The 20,547-nt window shown below is 46.5% G+C and overlaps 1 protein-coding gene across 24 annotated transcripts in view; it reads right to left on the bottom strand.

The window, feature by feature from the left end:
- Positions 1-3,470: 3,470 nt before the first annotated feature.
- Positions 3,471-20,547, bottom strand: part of adgrl2a (adhesion G protein-coupled receptor L2a) — a 76,953-nt gene continuing 59,876 nt past the window's right edge. For 3 of the 24 annotated variants that reach the window (XM_029827942.1, XM_029827938.1, XM_029827939.1), the window contains 14 exons: positions 20,251-20,456; positions 19,450-19,623; positions 19,166-19,375; positions 18,245-18,465; positions 17,680-17,746; positions 13,152-13,243; positions 12,109-12,153; positions 11,818-11,844; positions 10,921-11,089; positions 10,604-10,732; positions 10,082-10,178; positions 8,527-8,655; positions 7,878-7,931; positions 3,471-6,021 (listed from right to left, as the gene is read on the bottom strand). In XM_029827942.1, coding sequence (XP_029683802.1) covers positions 5,183-6,021; positions 7,878-7,931; positions 8,527-8,655; positions 10,082-10,178; positions 10,604-10,732; positions 10,921-11,089; positions 11,818-11,844; positions 12,109-12,153; positions 13,152-13,243; positions 17,680-17,746; positions 18,245-18,465; positions 19,166-19,375; positions 19,450-19,623; positions 20,251-20,456 — 2,459 coding nt within the window. In that variant the 3' untranslated portion in view covers positions 3,471-5,182. Of the gene's footprint in view, positions 6,022-6,602; positions 6,642-7,743; positions 7,796-7,877; positions 7,932-8,526; positions 8,656-10,081; positions 10,179-10,603; positions 10,733-10,920; positions 11,090-11,817; positions 11,845-12,108; positions 12,154-13,151; positions 13,244-17,679; positions 17,747-18,244; positions 18,466-19,165; positions 19,376-19,449; positions 19,624-20,250; positions 20,457-20,547 lie in introns of those variants that run through there. The other 21 variants (XM_029827944.1, XM_029827945.1, XM_029827949.1 and 18 more) reach the window with 16 other exon arrangements.

Raw genomic sequence — 20,547 nt, 5'->3', positions numbered from 1 at the left:
AGGTCCCCCATGTTGTGGGTAGTGAACAGGGAACGAGTGTGTGGTTTCGGAAACAGCCCATGTGCTGGTTACTGGGAGCCTGGGACCACGTGGCGGGGGGCAAGCCAAGGTTCTCCTGGAGATGATTTCCAGGATCTCAAGGAGAGACTACAGAGCAAATGCAGATGCGCTCGGTGTGGCTTCGCCACCAGCAAGGAAACTCAGAATCAATGTTTTCTCGCGGTGTGCGTCTCCACCCGAGGTTGCAACTCCTTCCCCTCCACCTATCAATAGTAAAGCCAGCGCGGCGTCCATCGCCTGCTGCATCGATGCCCTTTATCCCACAGCAAATGGCTCCGTGGCATTTTGATGAGACGACCCCAACGATCTTCACGCCCCTTTAATCACGTTTAATCATTTCTCATCCAGGTGTATGAATTAGCAAGTATATACTGTATATATATATATATTTATATATATGTGGAATCTAAAAAAGAAAGATGATGTAAGTAATTTAGCTTATGATTGGTTGTAGCTGGACTTCCATTCCGACATCAAGAGGTTCTTGCGGAGATGAATCGCTGTCTCTTTTTTAAATCTTAAAAATAGCGACCTCCAAACATCTGCACCTGGCCCATGAGGGTAAAACATGTGGACTCTGAAGTCCGCTGTTCATGTACGATGATGCTCCATGAATATTTAAAGCTATTTTAGCTGCTCCTCATTAAAGGGATACCCATGAATACCCAGTATTGAGTTAAAGGGATATCTAATATTTGCCATTGCAAGAACCCAGAATGACCTCTCTGTGTGTGTACATCTCAAGGATAAATAATAAATCCCTCTCTTGCCTCTACACCTGCAGAAGGCAACATCAAACACCCCCCTGTATGGAAACACTCAACCACTTGTGCTTCAGAAGATGTGACTACTAGCTTGTTACTTAATTTACGTGCCGATTAAGTAACATGGAGGCTAATGTGAGATTTCAAGCCAGATAATAGGTTGTTGTTCTCGTGGACTCCATTGAAAACGAGTTATTTATGCTTCCCGCTAAAGCTCAAAGGCAGTGGGAGATTCCACAGTTCCAGTTTTGCCCTTAAAAATTACTTTGTCGGACCCAAAAAAACAACAAACCCTTATTGTTCCCAGCAAAATACCAAGTCCAAATACCAAGCCCAAGTACTAAATACCACACTGGTGCTTGGTGGGGTTTTGTCTAAACTTTTTAAAGTAGGTGCTGACCTTTAGAAGAATAGGCTTCCATCATCACAGCTCACACAGGGACCCCAGCGTGCTAACTCTGTTGCTGTAATGCTACAAGATATTGGTGTATTTTTACCACGATACACAAGCCGATCCATCACTCTCAAAGGCTAATTCCTCATCCTTCCCACCATGCTGTGTTTTTGTTTCCGCATTTCTTACTCTGACTACAAGGCTTTGGCAGGTCTCACCTTCAAACCCGGTACGAAGAATTAGCAGTTTCCCCTCGAGGTAAATGGGAGCTCTGCGCATTGGCAGCCAGTGGTTTATTTCATCCTCTTTTCTGAGTCAATCTCTCTCATACTTTTTCCATTTGAAATCCTGCATCTGGTAATTTCATAATTATGGGAGGGAATTATAATGAAGGGAGCTGGAGCTGCAGGTTAATTGGATTTTTCACCTCGACGGGAGCGGATCTAAGTCGCCCATGGGCCGCCAATCTGTACATTTGAAGTAGGGGACAGGACAAAGGAATCTGGAGGAAGAAAAGAGCGAGAGGTCAAGGGGTCACCTTTGACTTTGAGACTTCATGAAGTTACTTTGGCCTGCCAGTTAGTGGTTGTGGCTTGAGAGGCTTTCCTTGGCCGGTGCACGTTCTCTTTCATGATCGTTGATGATATGATCAGTGATGTTTACCGTTCAGAGGAGCTGCTATTGATAACCTCGGAGAGCACCCCAAAGAGTTGGAAGAGAACTTTATAAACTGAACTTTGAGAAACACCAACAAACATAAAAAACAGGCCCCAACCATCAGCAAGCTGCCCTGTTTAAAATGTGGTTTAACGCTTTCGGTCCTGCCAGTAGTTTGTGAGACACCTCTGGACTGACGGCCTGTCCAGGTGTATTCTTGCGTCCTACCCACTACCAAGATGTTTGAAAAATGATTTGCCCTCATTTGTTGTCCCCAGACAGGACAGCCGTAGTAGGGACACAGGAAGTCTCACCAGCATCACAGGAATCTCTTATGTGCTCTTGCATCACGATCCTCAGAGGCTCAGCTGTGTCGCACCTCTTTCTCTGCCTTCGTGACTCTGTTTGGCCACACATTACTCTCACGCTTCCGACACATCCGACTTTTGTAGTTCCAGCCTGTTTTTCTTTTTTGCTGACGTGAGTATCTAGCTTCCGCGTCCCGACTTGCGCCTCAGCGGGCACGAGCGGGCCCCGAGCCCCTCGGCTCCTGGCCTACTTCTAAATCAGTGTTTGACAAAAGGGTGAGTCTCTCCCACAGCACGAGAAGAGGAGCCAGAGAGGCTGTTTCGCTGTGAGGAGGCCACACGCAAAGCCGGAGGCAGTGCGGTCCACATTCCCTGTCCAAACAAACAGTCGATTAGAGATCACGTTTCCCTGCCCTTAATAATGAAAACAAAGCAACTTACCAGTGGAGTTTGTTCACGTCCGAGGTCGGTGTGTTAGGATAAATAAACTGCATTGGGAGGGGGGGGTTGGACAGCATTGTTCATTTCAGCTAACAATCCACCGTTAACGGCTGCCAAAGAGAATATGTTCACATATAATTTGCATTTAGGGTTCCGGGTCAACATACACAGTTGATAGCGTTTTCCTTACCATTTTATTACGCATCAATTTGCGCCTGCCATTTTCAACAGTTAACCTCAACACTTGTTTTCTAGCTGACATTTAAAGCGGTTTGCACAAACGTTCGCAATGGAAAAAAAAAAACCTAAAAAAAAAACAAAGAACATAATCCCCCTCGTAATTTGCAGCCTCTTATAATTGCACCAAATGTCACATAATTGTGCAAAACATCAAAACAACGCGTTGCCCACGCAGCGTTATGCTCACATAAAGTGGATTCTTGTTAAGCTCTGACTCATTTCCTTCGATGCCAAATGGTAGAGAGCATAATTTGCAGCCCCCCCCCCCCCCACTAAGAGCTGTCACTCTGCCTCAACTTGTGCTTTAAAATGCTTTAGAAAATCTGCACCACCTGAGGCGTGAAGCGCACGAGGACCGAAGGTGGGCTTCAGCAGGATTGGGACATTAATTAGAGCAAATATGTGTCACACTAGAACATATTAGGTGTAAAATATGGATTTCTACAAATGCAGCCATGGTACCTTTCACCCCTTGTTAGGTCCATGGACTCGGTTCCACTATTATTAAAGCTACTAGCTTACAAGGGTTCTTTTACAAAGGATTCTTTCTAATGGCACAGGACCATTATTTTCCATTCAATAATATACTAAGTGGACAATGCTGTGAACCAGTGTTATTTTTGGAACCTTTATTTGAGTTACAACCACACAGAGGAACATTTACAATGCAATTTTCCTACCTGAGTTGCTCATTTTTGAATCACATAGAAAGATTTGGCTTCTCTAACACATAATGGTGAAATGAGTTTGCTCTACTCTGCAGCGACCGAAGGAGAATTGAGAAAAAAAAGAAGAAAAAAGCAGAAGAAAGCAAATAAATTCCCCAGAAAACAATCTTTTTACCTTTCAAGGTCTCGGGACTTACTTTTATAACCTGAGTCAAAGGTGTACTTTTCTCAATAGCAAAATAATTCAACCTATTTGCTCAAAAAGTAGCAAAAACAAAAAAAACTGTTAAAAAGCAACTGGCGATTTCACCAAAAATCTCACATTTATTTGATTTTGTTAAACAAGTGTTGAACTTTACATCAGTCTTAAGTGATGAGCCCCTTGGTAACACATAGAAAAGATGAGCTACAGTACAGCATGTATACCAGTGCTGGAAAATATTCACATGTTTCCCATCGATTTGTCCGGTTTTTTTTTGTTTGTTTTCTTTTATTTTTGTTGCAAAGATTGAAATAAATAAAATGTCCAAACCTATGGATGGAAGAACAACATTTATGATCACTGTTTATCATGACGGCGAGTTGCTTTTCTTTCTCATTGCTGTCACGTTAAAAACGTCTATCTGGATTATTGTGGATTATTAAATTACACAGAAAAAGACTGTGTGATGCGTAAATCACTTCAGATGCTTTTTTTCTCCTTTGTTTTGTTTTTTTGTTTACATTCCCATTCTACTAAAGTAAAGATACTTTGGCAAAAATTAACGCGTTCAATGGATCTCTGGACCTAAAGCATAGAAAGAAGAAAAAAAACACTGTTTACGTGTGGGAAAAGTAGCAGAATCCTCCCTTACATTTGAAACTACCATGATTGTTTTGTGTCGGGACCATGAACACACCGCGTCACTGTATGTGCAACTTTTACACCATAGCCTCTCAAATGTTAAACTTTGCAATTAAAACGTTTCTTCGTACTTACGGTCTTCCAGGATTTTGTATTTTACACTAGAAATACAACAAAATATATATTTCAGCCATTTGTCTTGACAACAGTTCAATGTACATTTGAGAAAATATAAGGCCGGGGGCTTGATTGCGAGTGGTCATACAATCCAAACATCGTGGCGATGGAGAGCGCGGGCAACCAGAACCTTATATTCCTTTTCTCAAAGTCCGGTCAGGAACATTTTACAATCAGAGTCCTGTGTCCTGTTCCTGTTTAAATTACGATAAAAGAACCTCAACAAGGATGTTGTGGGGGAGGGGGGGTGTATGTACAGCCTTTTGACTGGGAAGGAGCCGATCTGATGGAGCCGGTAAAAGTTTGCCATAATTTTTTTGTCCTGTCAATGTTTTTTTCTTTCTACCTTAAACGTTTCCTCGTACGCCCAACAGCAGCAGCACGTTTAAATACATTGTTGGCTTGTCTCTTAGAAGGGAAATTCCACTCTGCATTTTATGTACAGTCTCAGAGAAACTTGGGTCAACCTACGCCAAGTCTGTTAGCCTAAGGGAGGGGGGCAACAAACGAACAGCTATGCAGCTCAAGGGGGCTCTGGAAATGGTGAGTATTTATGGTGGGGTGTCGAGACCCTTCCTTTCAGTGGTGTTTTATGGGATCCAAAAGGGTGGAGGATGATTTAAATACATTTAAAGGCTTGTCACTAACTGCATCTGTCCTTCCCGGACGTCGCCTTCAGGGATGCAACCCTCTGTCGAAATAGGAATAATGTAGCCGTCGCTGGTCCCTCGGCCTATCTGGTAATAGGCTTGGAGCTGGTTGCCGCCACCTAGGTTGGGCATGCTCTTGTAATAAATGTCCTCACTCTCGCTCCTCTTGGAGGGGGACAGGTCCTCCACCACTTCAGGGTTGCTCTCGGGGGAGGGAGAGTCTCTCAGATTAGGCATACTAGTGTACAAAGAGTCTCTGTTCGGGGACTGGGGACTATCCTCTGGGTTGGTGGTGGGCGTCAGTTCGTCGACAAATGTTTCAACTCCCCCATCGGTCCTCACCTTCCTCTGGGGGGGGTACAGAAGAGAGTGAGTCCGTTGGGGGATGAGAGGCGCCTCCAGCTCCTGCTGATGGTGCAGCTCCAGGCCCACCGTGTCGGCGACATGCACCAGAGACGAAGCGTCAGCGACGATGGCGTCGTCCTCGCTGCTGCTGCCACCTAAAACTGTCACCTTTGGCGGAGCCCGCTCCGCGTGCTGGTGGTACTGCGGGGGCCGGTGATGGTGGGGAGGGTGATGTAAGCTGGGGTGCTGCTGCTGTTGGCTGCTCTTGTTACAGGCACGCAGGTTGTTGTGTACTAACTCGGAGATGATCATTTTCTCAAAGGCAGCGTCATCCAGACTCAGGCCACAGTCCACTACCTGCACACTGTCGCCAAAGTCCCCGTTGCGAAGTGAGTAGCTATTATTAAAATTACCATTTAGCGGCAGAGTATCCATTGCACTCGTATCCCTCATCGCATTGTTCAGTGAATGCCCTGGAAAGAAAAGGAACACGTGATGGGAGACGGCATTAGAGAAAAGCAGCGACAACTTCAAAAATAGCTTTAATGCTGTTTAGGATGCATTTTCACATAAAAGACTCAAGTCAAGGTAAGCCATGCCGTCAATCGGTTAGTTCGGCACAATCTTTGACACACAGCATATAAGCATGCATGACTGGACAGTACTCCTCATGGGGAAGGATTTCCCCACAGATTAACTTTCCATTTTGAAAGTTGCTTTAATTGTGAAATATTGCCGCCACAAAAGCGACAAAGCACAGGAAAAGATCCCAAACAACATTAAAAAAGGGCAATCAGCGGCAGTAATCACCATCACGACATACCGAGCAAGGGATGGAGCCACAGACGGGCAAGCTACGACACTTACAGGTTTTCTAGCAACTAACGGGTTTGAGGGGGAAAAGAAAGATGTGAAAATGACAGACAGAAAGGGAAAAGTCTCTTATGAACAGGGCAGCCATATTTATTTTTAAATATCTCACTACATGGGGGGGAGCCCACAAGCAGCACTCCACCGTCACCACACACAGCAGGTGAAAAGACTCACAACTCACATCATGTTTGTCTGCTCAGGCTATCTGGTCTAAGAGCAGCTGATGTACAAAAGAAAGTAAAATGGTTTATTGTAACATGAGGAACAATCACTCAAAGGAACAACCAAATGTAACAGAAGAGTCTGAACTGCAACTTAGCGAGAGCAAGGGTTCAGCAAACGAGACGAATGAGCATTAAACAGCTTCGTGGTCTGTGATTTGAAATGCCCGCAGCTACTTTTTGTAAAAAATAAAATAAAATGAAATAAAAACAAATCTCTTTTTGGTGTGTGTTGGTACACGTTTGGTCCATTGGCGAGCAGCTCGTGTACCCGAAAGCAAAGGTCAGTGCTAGCCTGCAGCTCGGCGCTTGGCATCCGTCACAATGACAGTTCCCAGCGAGACCGTGGTCGCTGCCCAACAGGTCGGGACAAAAAGCAGAACCTCTGCTGAGGTCACAGGCAGCCATGTTAGGAATTTCTCAAGGCAATGAGGTCGCGGACAAACAGCGGCTAAAAGATAAATACGATTTATCTTATGATTGAAAGTGGAGATACGGAGGAGCAAAACGTGCTCTGCTAGCTTTACAAAACTGAAACGTAATGCATGTATCAGGCCAGAGATGATTCAGAGACTTTTTTTGGGGTCAAAAACTGTAATAAGTGTGAGATTCTGCAGTGTTAAAATACTCGGAGAAATGAGAACAGCTGCCGCTGCAGTGTTCAGGTGTTTAGCCCAGCTAGGAGGCAATTCAGTCCAGACTGGTGTCGTCTGGGGAGCCGTGAGGAGGGGGGTGGGGGGGTACGACTGGACACCGATGCTGCCAAACGCAAAAAAGAAAAAAGAAAAGAAAACAGAAGTCTCTTTGATGTTGTCCCTTAACAGCAGGAGGGGAGAAAACAAAACAAAAACGGTTGGTTAAAAGCACAAATGAAAGAGGGGAGGGAAGCAGAGTAATGGGCAAAGGCCGTAAAGCTGTCAGGTCCTGACTGATTAGCTCACATGCGGCTTATTTCTTTCCAGATTGAACTTGAATTTGGGCGGGTAGTTTTGTGAACCACTTGCTCACTGAGTGTGTGTTCATGGCCTAAAGTAAACCAGTGATTGTGCCGAGGGTTCGCAATGTTTTTTTTTTTTAATAAGCATGCTGAAAAAAATTTACATTTGATAGGCAAAGTTAAGTTTTACTCCCATACTTGTCTCTCTGTAGGTGACTAGAGGGAAGCAGAAGGAAACAAGCACAAAAAAACATGACAAAACATTCCAATTTGAGAAAGAGAAGAAGAAAACACACACATAATAACAGCAGACTCGGCGCTGGGGTCGTCCCATCGAGATCATCTATCAAATCTGTTTAGACAGAGACAACTTCAGGCAAACACGCCGTTGACTTGGGTAGTTATTGATGTCTGCACGGGAAGCCGATTAATCATGTGGTTTATATTATGTCTTGTCTTATCGCAGGGGAGAACATGCATGTAGCGTCACTTTCCTATCTTAATCACTCATGTCCCCTTCAGATAAAAGAATGTGGGAGCACAGCGTGTGTGTGTGGAGAACGTTAAGCCCCCCCTTCCCCTCACACACACTCTCAATGCACTGAAGTTGGGATTTACTATCATTCTATACAAATCTGTTGGGTTTTTTTCAGTATTTTTCTTTTAACGCTGTGAGGGGTGTTTCAGAGTTGTGAAAATGGTATAATTGTGATCAGGAAATCCATTTTTTAAAACTTTCTTTTCATCTGCTGATAATGCAAATCATGTAGGATCTTTTTAATTTGTCTTTTTATTTTATCTTAACGCGGCGGGACACACGATTTCACGGCGTCTCCAGTGTTTAGCTTCAATGCTGATATTTCGGAGGCAATGAGAGGGAAATGCAGAAGAAGACAGAGGAGAAGAAGAGGAAGAAAAAGTGCAACAAATGTGTGAAGGAAGCACACCTGGCGAGTTAAAGACTGGAGCCGTCGGGGTGTTACACACGACCGTCTCGGCCAGTAAGGTGTTATAAGGGTTGTTAGTGCCTTGTGGTCGGAGAAGAGGGTTTGTTAGTAGATAATTCCCGGTCATTCCTGGAGTGGCGAGACAGAAGAGGAGGATCAGTTTGGAAGAAGGAGGAAGGACATTTGTCAGCAAGTGACCTTAACATTTAAACGAGGTTATAGTGTGTGTGGTCCTCATAACCTGTTAATTTATGCGCTCATTTCAGCCCCCTGAGCTCATTACTCCATCCATCCAGCATCCATCCACTGCTGTATTCATTATTGTGAGTAAATATCCCCGTCCGCTCCTTCTCTACGTTTGTGTTTCGCTGTTTGAGCCAGGCCCAAGTATAACATCTCCTCTCAGACAAAGAGCTGCATTTATTTTTTCCAAGTATCAAAATCAAAATCTTTATTTAGACTCAAATTTGGCCGCTGCTCCCTTCCCCATCTTACTTTCATCTCCTTTTTCCCTTCCCAGCCTGCGGGATCTGAAGTACTTCCGCTGCCATTTATCACCAGAGTTAAATGCCATCTGTCATTTTTGGAAGCCTCTGGGGATGTTGTTAATGACAGGTAAGTGCTTTTTGGAGATACAGCCCCACTTTAGTGCACTGGTTTGACGGGGGGGGGGGGGGGGGGGGGGGGGGGGGGGCGGGCTGCTATGCCCTAAAGTGATCAATAACCAATCTTTACATTAATACCCAGAGGAAGGGTTGGGGGGGCTTCCTGGATCTCAGAGGAACACAGTTGTGTACAGGGGTTTGCCTTGTGGGAAGTCACAGCAAAAGGGTAAAAAAAAAGGAGAAAGAAGAGAGGAAGAAAGGAGCAGCGGCGTCAGGAGTCGCAGGAGGTTAGCGGAGCGAGCAAAGCCAAACTACCTGAGTGTAAACTCGCCCTTTCTGCTCGCATGCTCGGAACGCCCTTTCAGATGTAGCCAGAAGCCCGGCAACATGGCGAGCAGTGCGGGTCAGCCAGAGTTGAACATCATCTGCTCATCGTCATATCTGTGCTCAACCTAAATAAGAAATGCCTCTGCCCCTCCCCCGCCGCTCCTTGTAAGTCACCTTCGACGCCGGGCAACAAATGGCCTCCCTCTGCGTGTCAAGATTTTTCTGAAGCAACCCCCTTGTCTGGCTTAAGATTTGTCTGTTTCCCCCGAGTCTGGGTTTGAACTTTAGGCAGCCAAGCACTTAAATAAGAAGTAAAAAAGAGAAAAACACTCTCAGAGCCTTGCCTCTATTTGAGAGCAGCATTACTGGCCAGAATGATAGCGCACTATTTGAGGGAGGATTTTTGTAATCCTTCCTTGGCAGAACAGAAAGTCTGGACTGAAGGCCCAGATCACCCCCCCTTCCCCATTGCTCTCTTTCTAGTTTTGCACAGAACTGACATTTCTAGCTGAGTACTTTCATTGCAGAGGAACCATGGAACCAGACGCAAGACTTTTAGCTGGGGGATGAAATGTGTGAGTCTGGTAGGTGTGAAGGCGGAAAGAAATGAGGTGTGAACTGACCTTGGTTAAGGGTGGAGGTGCTGTTGATGTCACCTGAGATAAAGGAGGACTCAGATTGCTTTCTTACGGTGTCATTCCACATTCTCCTGATACGACTCTGTCAGGTCAACAAGGGATAAGTAATTAGGACTTTAAAGAAGCCCACGCAGCTTCCACTTCGCTTTATCTTCTGTTGGTATGTTTGAGCGCGCAGACCAACAGATCAACGCACACACGGATACACCAGATGGGAGGAAGCGCATCTTTAGGCGCTGCCGAAAAATCGTTGGAGCCCTTTTTTTTTCTTTGACTTCAAAATTCCGACTTTAAAGCGCACAGCGCTCATGCTTGTGACGTTAGTGAGATGAGGCATAAAAGCAAGTGCTAACAAGGGCAGAAGAGAAGAAAAAGGCGCTCATGCAGTACAGCAGGACGGTGTTTCCTCCTGCTAGCCAAATGTGACGTTCCAACGATGCCGTTGGAGCTTCTCACGGGACCATCGAGGACCCTCTGGACACCTGAGGAGTGAAGCGGCTTCTCTACCTGAGTACCAGAGGAGTAGCGGGCGCTGGTCCGTGTGGTGGAGGTCTTCACAGAACCATGCGAGCTCTCCGCCGGCAGCCCGCCGCAGCAGTACGTGTGGCGGAAGCACTTGCTGTACTCTTTGCGGACCTGCATGAGCAGAACGGCCGGGTGTTTACACGTCTGCGGACTCTAAAATCTTTGAGCGAGGATGTTTTTTTGCTTTTTTGGGCTCTGTAAACTCTTCATGCCCGTGCAGAGGTTCAGCGATAGTCAGGAAAGATTCAACTTGACAGAATTACCACCGTCTGTAAGGACAAACAAAATAAAAAACGTACTTTTTTCTGGAGGAGGCAGTGGAAGATGAAGATAAACATTCCTTGAAAGGTGTTGAAGATAGTGAAGAGGTACGCCATCACGATGGAGGCCTCGTTTATGAAGAAAAGGCCGAAGGACCACGTGAGGCCCAGCAGACACAGCAGGGCGAAGGCGCCCATGACCCAGGACCTGAAGGACACAACCACAAACACACGCAGGCATGAGGTCACCTCTAGAGTAGGAGCCATTAGGCAAAGTGAGAGGAGGATGAGTTTCTTTTGTAGTCACCGTCACTCTGAAACGCTAGGTTTTGCCATCGCCACACCCCATTTCCCACATTCCCCTCCCCTTTAAGGGTGTAGGTCGATATGGAGGGGGTCAGGAGCACAATAACACAACTGGTAGAGGATTAATAAGCAATTTTGGAGCATTTTTAGGTTCCCTGGTGTGTGTTTTAGTGCTAAACAACGGAACCTGCACCCTTTCCATCCTCAAACCAGCTGTTGTGCTGTTGAAGAATCCAAGATGGAAGAAACCCCAATTTTATGCTGCAATATGTAAATAATGAGCAGCACAACAAGAAAAAAAACATTGTAACAATAACAAGACATGTAACGCTATGTTTTTAGAGCACAGGAAGTGCTAGGATGAAGGAAGAATCCCCCGCTGAGTCGTCCGTGAAGGTCCTGCCGCGCCTTCACAGACGAGCAGCGGCCACACTTCAGAGCGCCGAGACATAACGACAACAAAACTGGATCTCAAGGTGACGGACATGGTGCGAAAAGAACATTCACAAAGGACGGGGGGCTCTGCAGCTGCGGTGGACCAGCAGAGAAAAGGAAAGAATAAAACAAAGACAAAAGGAGAGAATCAACAACAGGCTGGAGAAGGGGGACTTCTGGGCAACGTGTCCTTACTTGATAAACTGTTTATTATCTTCATAGCTAGAAAGCAAAAGATAAGCAGGGAGAGAGGAACACGATTAGATCAGAGCACAGACGAGTGCGAGTTAGTGGGCACACGGGCGGCAGATCTCCAACTCTGAGCCATGAGAAATCATTAGAGGCGACAGTTTTGGAAACAGAAGAATTAAACAACAGAGACTTGTACGTTTGTACTGCTGATGATTCAATTAGAACAACAAAAAAAAAATGGCCTTAGCGCATTTGGACGTGTGTTGGTGGCAGGGATGCGTGGAGGAAGCTTACCCGGGCAAATCTGTGTTATAGTAGCCGTCACAAACATGATAATTACTGGAAGGTGGGAGAGAGAGAAGAAGAGGAGGGTGACAGCGGGGAGGAGAAAAGAGAGGGCGTGTGTTAGGTTTGCTGCATGCAGGTAACAAACTGGGTCACCTTGCTACAAGTCAACAGTCAGGGTTACGAGTAAACAGCCAGTTTCAGCAAAGCCAAACAAAAGATGCGTTTTTTTTTGGGGGGGGGGGGGAATCGATGTCACCGTGTTCAATACATGTGTTCTGCTGCGGTTTTGTTGATACGTGAGCAGTCTGAAATAAATCAGGGAGTCTAAATAAACCCCTGTTCTGACTACCCGTCCTGATTGCAGTCAAACCGCAGCACAGGAATGTTGCACACAATAACAAACAGAGGTTCAAAACAGCGGCTCGACCACCCCCGGAAAAACCAGGCCGCGGCGGAGGGCTTGCTTTATGTAGCAGCGGCCAGGGGATGAGCAAGAAAATGATATTAGCCTGATAAAAAGTCAAAAGGAATCCAGAAGAGATCATAAAAGTGCGCCATAAAAGCTGAGCCTCAATCGGCGTTAGCAAGTAGCGGCTGTTGGAAGGAGGGAAATTCTTATTATCTGGGATCTATTAAGACGAAACAAAAAAAAGGGGGGGAGGGGCGGTAAAAACGCAGCTTTGACATGTTCCAGCAGCAAACACACATGGTAGCTGTTACGCCGTGCCCCGGCAGAGCTAACGGGGCGTGGTTGAGTCGCAGCCTCGGAGTGATGCGTGTCACGCCAGTGCAATTCTGCGGCCGGTGGCCTGGAGCGAAGCAGCAGAGGACGGAGCCGTGACTCACAGGGTCTGCAAAGTCAAGCCAAAATCTCCTTCGCTGATAGCAAATTGTTCCAAGAAGGGCTAAAATTAAGCTCAGCCGTCAGACAAAGACATATTTGAAGAAGAAAAAAACCTGTTCGTCGCTCTGTGGGGGTCGTAGCAACAGGAGCGGTGCTGCTGGTAGGGAGGAGAATGCAGGGGTTTGGGACACGACCCTTTACTTACTTTATATTCTCCAGGCGACTAGAGTCTGGTTTCAGGGTGGTGGAGTGCTTGACCATTTTGTACATTGTGATGACCAGGAAGATGAGATTGAGCTGTCAAAACAGAGTAACGGCAGCGTTAATACACCAAGATAGACGAGTGCAGCGCACAGAGGGAGAGAGGGAGGAAAAACACTGTTAATTTCTCCATAAGTATGAGAAGAGCAGAGCCTTCACATCCCCGCATGTCCACAGACTAACCCAATAAACATCTATCGTTGCCGTCTTTCGGACGGGCCGACTGGCGCCAAATTTAGTGTCATTCTATATCAATAAGGCCATGGAAATGCATTAAAATCCATCACTGTGGGGGTGGGGGGGGGGGGGACAGGACGGGCCACACAAGACGGAGTCTGGAGGAGTCAGAGAGGAATGAAATGAGGCAGGAGAAATAAGAAACCCTCCTGTTGTACAAAACAATCGCATATCATTTTATAGACATCGTGAAATATTATAAGCTTTAAGCAGCTCCAAAAGGCTGAGGGAACAAGCTACATTCTCTTCGATCTCTTTTCTGTGTGGAAGGATGAAAAGAAAGAGGGGAGTGAAAGGGGAGAGGGAGACGGGGAGAGGGAGACGGGGAGAGGGAGACGGGGAGAGGGAGACGGGGCTCGCTCGGCCGGCTTGTTTTAGTGTATTAAATCTTGCAGGAGCTGGTGGCACATATCAGGTTGAGACAAGGATACAATGCGGTGCATTTCTGAAGGTACCTTAAAAATCAATACCGTCATTTGAAGGCACAAAAGCTGGATGGGCCGAGCGAGGGTGCTGCTCAGAATAATTTAGTCCAGAACCATTTATTCCCCAGCTAAACCAGTCAAAGGTGGGGGTGGGGGTGCACAGGCAGGAGAGTGTTTGTGCTGCCGTGTACAAATAATGTCGGAAGAATCAAAAATTAAATGGGCATCTCTGAGGGCGGGCGCGGCGTTGGAGACAGCGTTTCCAAGGTGAGCCTTGAAAAGGGAGCGTTTTCGGCGTTATCGCACACACACACACACACACACACACACACACACACACACACACACACACACACACACACACACACAAACAAACAAACAAAGGGAGGCACGTTGTCAGTGTGACACCAACTGAATGGGCGACCTGCACAAGCTGGACCGCCCCCCCCCCCCCCAACAGAAACGTCTCTGTGTTCTGCTCCGGCGGCGTGCTGCTACCAGAAGACTGGCGGAGATCAATGCACGACCCCCCCACATGCTATCAACCCCCTTTTATATCGGGCAGCACTAAAACCACGTTTTGTTTCACAGCCATTATTTTCATCAGCTGCATGAGTCAGACGTGGCGAGGGGAGGGACGGCGGTGGTGGCGGTGGTGGTGGGGGGGGGGCTGACCGGTCTTGAGTGCTGACATGGATTCAATGAGACAGAGGACAGGGACACGATAAAGTAACCTAGCAGCACACTGAGCGCCCCCCACCCCCCGTCGACATGCTTTCGTAGCCGTTCCTGGGCAGAGCCCCCCCCCCCTCAACACTCTCTCTCTCTCTCTCTCACACACACACACACACACACACACACACACACGGTCGGTCAGCTTTGCTTCTATCTTTCACTCTGTCTCTCCCTCTCTGAATCATCACTGTAAGCCATGCAGAAGCACCTCACCATGCACACTGGGACTGGGGAGAAAGCTTTTTTTTGGGGGGTGAAGTGGGCTGTGTATGAGTGTGTGTGTACACACTGAACTCCCAATGAACTGCTGGGGATAAAATATTAAAGGTGCAGATGGAGCAGTCCAGATGATAAGAACTGCTTGCGACGTGTCATGATCCAAGAGGCCTTGTGTTGAAGTTATCTCAAGCATACTAATGGTTCCCCTCCACCACTTATTACTTCCGTGTTCCCCCTCCATGGAGCTAATACCCTCTGTGCCTAGAGACAGGGCGAACTCTGCCTGAGAACAAAGATCTAAATGCCTTCCACTCGGCTGTCTGTCAATATTTAGAGCCTGTTTCAACGGGGGAAGGGGGGGGAAAGAAACAGCAATACTAAACAAAACATGAAAAGAGAGAAAGGAAACAGTGAAAAGGGGGAAAAGCATGACCACACTAGAACTAAACCGGTGGTACTTGGCACAAACACGGTTGTTCAGCAGGCGAGGGCCTCGACACGAGCCACCGCGGCTCTGTTTTCTCTCTTTTCTCTTCCTCTCGTGCCTTTTCTCGCTCTTCCCCCCACTGACAAGGACACAGCCAATTTGTTCAGAAGGCAGGGTCACGGATGGTGTAGACAAACCTTGCTCCGGAGCGTTCCCCCGAGATGCCCCTCTCCCCACTACTTTGTCTTTCCTGAGTCAATTGTTGCGCGGAATGTGAGGAGCGGGCCGCGACGCCCGAGCGCAGCTCTGTGAAACCTCATTCCTGTCACACGTTTGCTCAGCTACAATACATTAGCTCCTCATAGGGTCACGATTCTGCTTCCCCGGTCACCACCGCCGGGATCCCGATCATCGTTTTCCACCGCGCGATGTATTTTTCAGGCAAATTATAATAGAAGAAATACGAATTGGAGACCAATGAGGGCCCAATTTAGGAGAATGGAAACTTATTCCAGCATGGCAGACAGGGCATTTGCCGGCACACGGAGACACGCGTGTCTCGCGATGTTAGCTTTTCTTCAATTATTAGTCTGCACATGCAAAACAAATGCTGAGTCCCCCGCGGACACATCAAAGAGCTTCATTAGCGCCTTTTTCCAGGAAACTTTCTAATTTGCCAGGGATTTCGAAAAACACGATCATATTTCCAACAAAATTACCGGGAGAAAAAAAAACTGGCAAGAAGGTTTTTATATTGCTCAGGATATAGGGGCATCATGAGCAAAAAAAGGGCATTTTGCCAAAAATGTGGAAACTTTAGGAGAATGAGGTTGAACAATTGTTGAATAATTGCAAAAAATCAAATTTCTAGACATTGCTTGGTCTTCAGGGACACAGAACGTCTCGTTAAATTGCAGTTAGAAATCGGTTTGACTTTTAACCCCATTATGGCAGCGATACGCCGGCATACAAGTTGGAATCGAAGCAAAAGTAGAGACGACGCAGACGAGGATCGACAACGAGGTCTAGGTTATTTTGAGCATATTTGCTGTGAAAGACACCCAGCAGGACTTCGAGCCCACGACTGGAAACGACCACGTCTGTGGAAGGCTAGCCAACATGCTTGCCGAGCTAAATGCAGGACGCATTCTGAAGCAAATATGTGTGAAGAGTCTTAAGCAAGATTAGCAGAAGCCTAATGACCACAACAGTCCCAGTGGGTCCGGCCGTCGTGACCCTCCGTATACGTCCGCAGCCTGATTTGAATTAATTCCTCAGGGCGGTGGAAACGTAAACCACACAGATTACCAGGACGTTTTCCTTAACCTGGGAAATACATTTTGGTATCAGTTGTTACTACAATGGTTGATGGAAAAATTGCTGTTTATTGAAATTCATCCGCCAGGTTCACGCCACTCCAGTTTTAAATGCTCATTATATCATATCAGGGAGACGTGTAGCGCATTCCTCTCTTATTTATTCACTTACCATGCAGACAGAGGGGGTTCTGTATATCTCTATAGCTACTGGTGGGCTGTCAGAGGTGCACAGGAACTCGCTGCAATTTGACACCTGTGTCCTCTCGCCTCTTTTGCTTTTTTAAGTGTGTGTCGGTTTGTTGTTCAGCAGAGGTCACCAGATCGGTAGATACATTATGCTGGATAATGAACACAGTGCCGAGCAAATACCAGCGGCCCTCCCTGTCAGACAGGTTCAGAGAGCTCTTCCTCATCTCTGGGTGTGTGCGAGGGCAGTACAAGATGAGGTGGACTTATAGGAACTATCTGGGAAATGCCACCTGCTCGATCATATTTTTTTTAATTTGATTTTTGCTGGGAGGAGAGACTCTGTTAGGTCTTATTCCTCTGGGGCTCACTGATGCAGCTAGAGATAATAATGTCGTGGCCAGTAAATAATTGCACGCTTCAATGGGACATATGTCACCGAGATATGTGGTGTGCCCTCCACCCTGCAGGCCCCTGACCAAAGGAGCGCTCGTGCAATGTAGCTTCATCTCCTGTTTACCCAAAAAATAAAATAAATAGCAGAGGCCTCCAGAATACACAGAAGAATGCCCAGCTCAAGGCCAGTTTAAACCCATTTCTGGCTTCGTTTATCATAAAGAAACTTGCGAAAAGTCTGTAACGTGATATTTCAGCAGGGTTACATAAAGGTTAAAGTACCCTTTCAAACCCGGATACCGAGAGGCAGAGAGGACGGCGGGAAGCTGGGAATTATGTCTTCTGGCTCAAAATTAACCTGTCACAACTGTGTCGACTGAGGAGGGAAAAAGAAAATGCAGCAGTCTTTTCCTGCGGTTCAAGCATCTCCCTTCCTCTATCTCCCTCCATCATCTCTTTCATCACAGACTCTCAGTCCCTTCCTCCCTCTGTCACTCTCACCATTCAAAAGGAAATAAAATAGCTTACCATGATGATAAAGGTGACGGGTCCTATAAAGCTCCATATGAAATGATTGTCCACACTCAGCCAGCACCTGTGACAGAAGAAGGAGCATGTTTTAACACGGCGAGAGAGCCACTATTTGCTTTGGGCACAAATATTAATTGAAGGGAATGATCTTTTAAACGGCTTCGCTAATGATGGTATAGTCACTAGTTAGACTTCATTTAGGGGTTGAACATTAGTACAGTTCTGAATAACACACGCAAGACCCAGAGTACCCCCCTTTCAAGCTGAGTCTTTGTTGAGATGCAGCCATTAATTTACGTGAAAGGCTGTTTTTTCTAAATGCCCCTCTTCCTTTTAAGAGAGCATTTACTAACAAGAGGTCACAGGAGGGTGTTTAAGCAGAAGCGCTTTAATGTAGCCGCACCCCCCCCGAAACCACAGTGTCGAGCCCGTCGGCCTCTTTCAAATGAAGTAAAAAATTTAAGAGCTTTCCAAGTCTGACAAAAAAGGACCAGGATCCAGAGTGAAGTCTATAAGGCTCAGACTCTTTGCAAAAGAAGACACGGTGGTTCAGGCCACTCACGCTTTCTTGGTCCCATAGCTCTTGTAGTCGATAGCCGTGGAGACGGCAACCACAATGGCAGGGAAGAGGTAACCAGAGACATAGTAGTACTTCTTCCGGGAGTATTCGCTCTCAAAGACCTCCACCAGCATGAGGTACAGCTGGACCCCCTCAAGACACATCCAAGAGAAGGATGCCAGGAAGAAGAAGTGAAGGATCCCAGCAATGATGGCGCATCCAATCTAAGGTTGAAACAAAAGAGACAGTCAAGCAACAGCACACCGAGATAACATGATTTCGTTGTCAAAAGATGGTGAGCCGAATATGACAAAGAGTATCTCTAGAGTACGTTTATTTTATTTGAGTTTTTTTATCCGCCCAATCTTTTATGAAATCCCACTGAAAAGAAGACAATCACGACCGCCGCCTCACGCATTTGCACGTTTCAGCGGAGCAGCCGGCGAAAAAGAAGAGATAATGAATATTCATTCACGACATGGGCTCTCATCCATCAGCAGAGTAAAAATTTAAATGGCATTCAAATTTTAAGGTTAGACGAGGATTTAATCATACATCCCAGCGTTTGAGGCCATTATTTCCAGCTGTATGCATCTGTATGTGCTCGCCTGCAGAGACGGAGAGGGGAAAGGTAGGAAAGAGAAATGGTGCCGATGCGGGCTCTGCCATGGCAACTGGGGATTTAAGTGAAAGAGGAAAAAGGGCCTGTCAAGCAAAAGACTTGGCCTCTTAGTAATCTATATTAATGGCGCTGTCCCACTCATGTCATGTTGCAGACAAGCAGGGAAGGTTAGAAACAAACAATGCTTAAAGTGTCATCCATTTCACTCTGAAAGGCTCATTTGTTCTGTTTTTCAGAGGGCAGACGAAGCGAAAGGGAACGGATCAAAACCGAGCCGACGGGGCGGAATTGTGCGGGCTCACCGTGGGTTCCGTCATATCGATGCCGATCAGGAATATCAACTCGGCGATGAACAGGTTGATGCACAGGTTCTTGTGGATGGTGTTGCGGTCGCTCTGCAGGCCCCGGAAGAAGCAAAAGGTGAAGATGCTGATGGTGAGGCAGACGAGGGACACCACGATTCCGACTCGAGTGATGATGGTCAGGAGCAGCTCGTGCCCGATGTTGTTCCCCTAAGAGGAGTTAAAGGTGAGCGTCACCCCATGTGACCCGATTGCAGACATGCATTGGGAGCAGAAGCACATACTGAGATTTCCCGCTGCGCCATCAGGACGGCGAAGTTGGTGAGATGGTTGCAGGAGCAGGTCGTGTGCGTTTTGTTGGATTCAAGGAGTTTGCAGCCTTGGGTGGACCAGTAGCCCATCATACTCCTCTCAGAGTAATTCCAGAAGGAGCAATTGGAGTTGAAGTAGCGTTCCATCTGCAGATAACAAGAGATATGGTGGTTAAGTGTCCAAATAATTGACTGCCTGAAATTGAAGTACATGTAGAACACAGAGGCCATTTACCCCCGACTCATACAAAGTATTTTTCCACACCTCGCGGCTCTTACGCTGCGATTCATATGTTGTATCTCATTTGGCGTGTGCTCGCCAAGCCCGCCGAAGCAGAGTCGGCCGTACGCAGGCTGAGTAACAGAGAGGCGTAATTGTTTGACTGTGACTCTTTGGAGTTGCACAGTTTCTCCGATTAAGAATGGAGTCGCCCGCGACCCTCTGGGAAGTCTAGTGACAACTTTAAAAGACAAAAGATAATTGGAATAATTTCATTCCAGATTGTACGGCTAATCTAGGAGTTAATTTCCCCAACTATAAAAGACAATGGGTATCATTTGTATCCCAATGTTGATTAAAGAATTACTTTTCATTAAGAATTCACTTAGGTTCTAAAGACTCCTTTAATTTGATGTTCAGTGACTGAAATAAACTGCGGGCTGACCCAGCCGTACATTTACAATTAAAATCGCAGGTCTCTGTCTAGTCTGCGAGTTCCCTCCTGGTGATTTTTTATATGACTTCTTCCCGCCCGCTCCAGCAGGAAGACTCACATTAATGTGCTTCAGGGTAAAAATCACTGGGTCATTAATGAAGACGCGGCTGGACTCTTTGTTGATGGAGGCAGCGATGATGTCTGAGTTGACGGCCACAGACATGTTGCGGCCGTATGCTTCGTTGGCCATCTTGATGGTAGCGTTCTCGGCAGTGAGGAACTGGCTCAGATTCTTGTAAAGCACAAAAACAAGCTTGGCGACTCCTGCGGATGTCAAGAAGTGAGAAAAATATGCACACGTCATGTCGGAAAAAACATTAATTTAATGTGTTTACAGAAGCAACAAGAATAAAAA

This window comes from Takifugu rubripes, chromosome 20 (genome assembly GCF_901000725.2).
Source record: "Takifugu rubripes chromosome 20, fTakRub1.2, whole genome shotgun sequence".
In the NCBI taxonomy this organism is placed as follows: Eukaryota; Metazoa; Chordata; class Actinopteri; order Tetraodontiformes; family Tetraodontidae; genus Takifugu; species Takifugu rubripes.
Note: the sequence above shows the minus strand (reverse complement) of the source record. Positions and strands in the feature narration are given on the sequence as shown.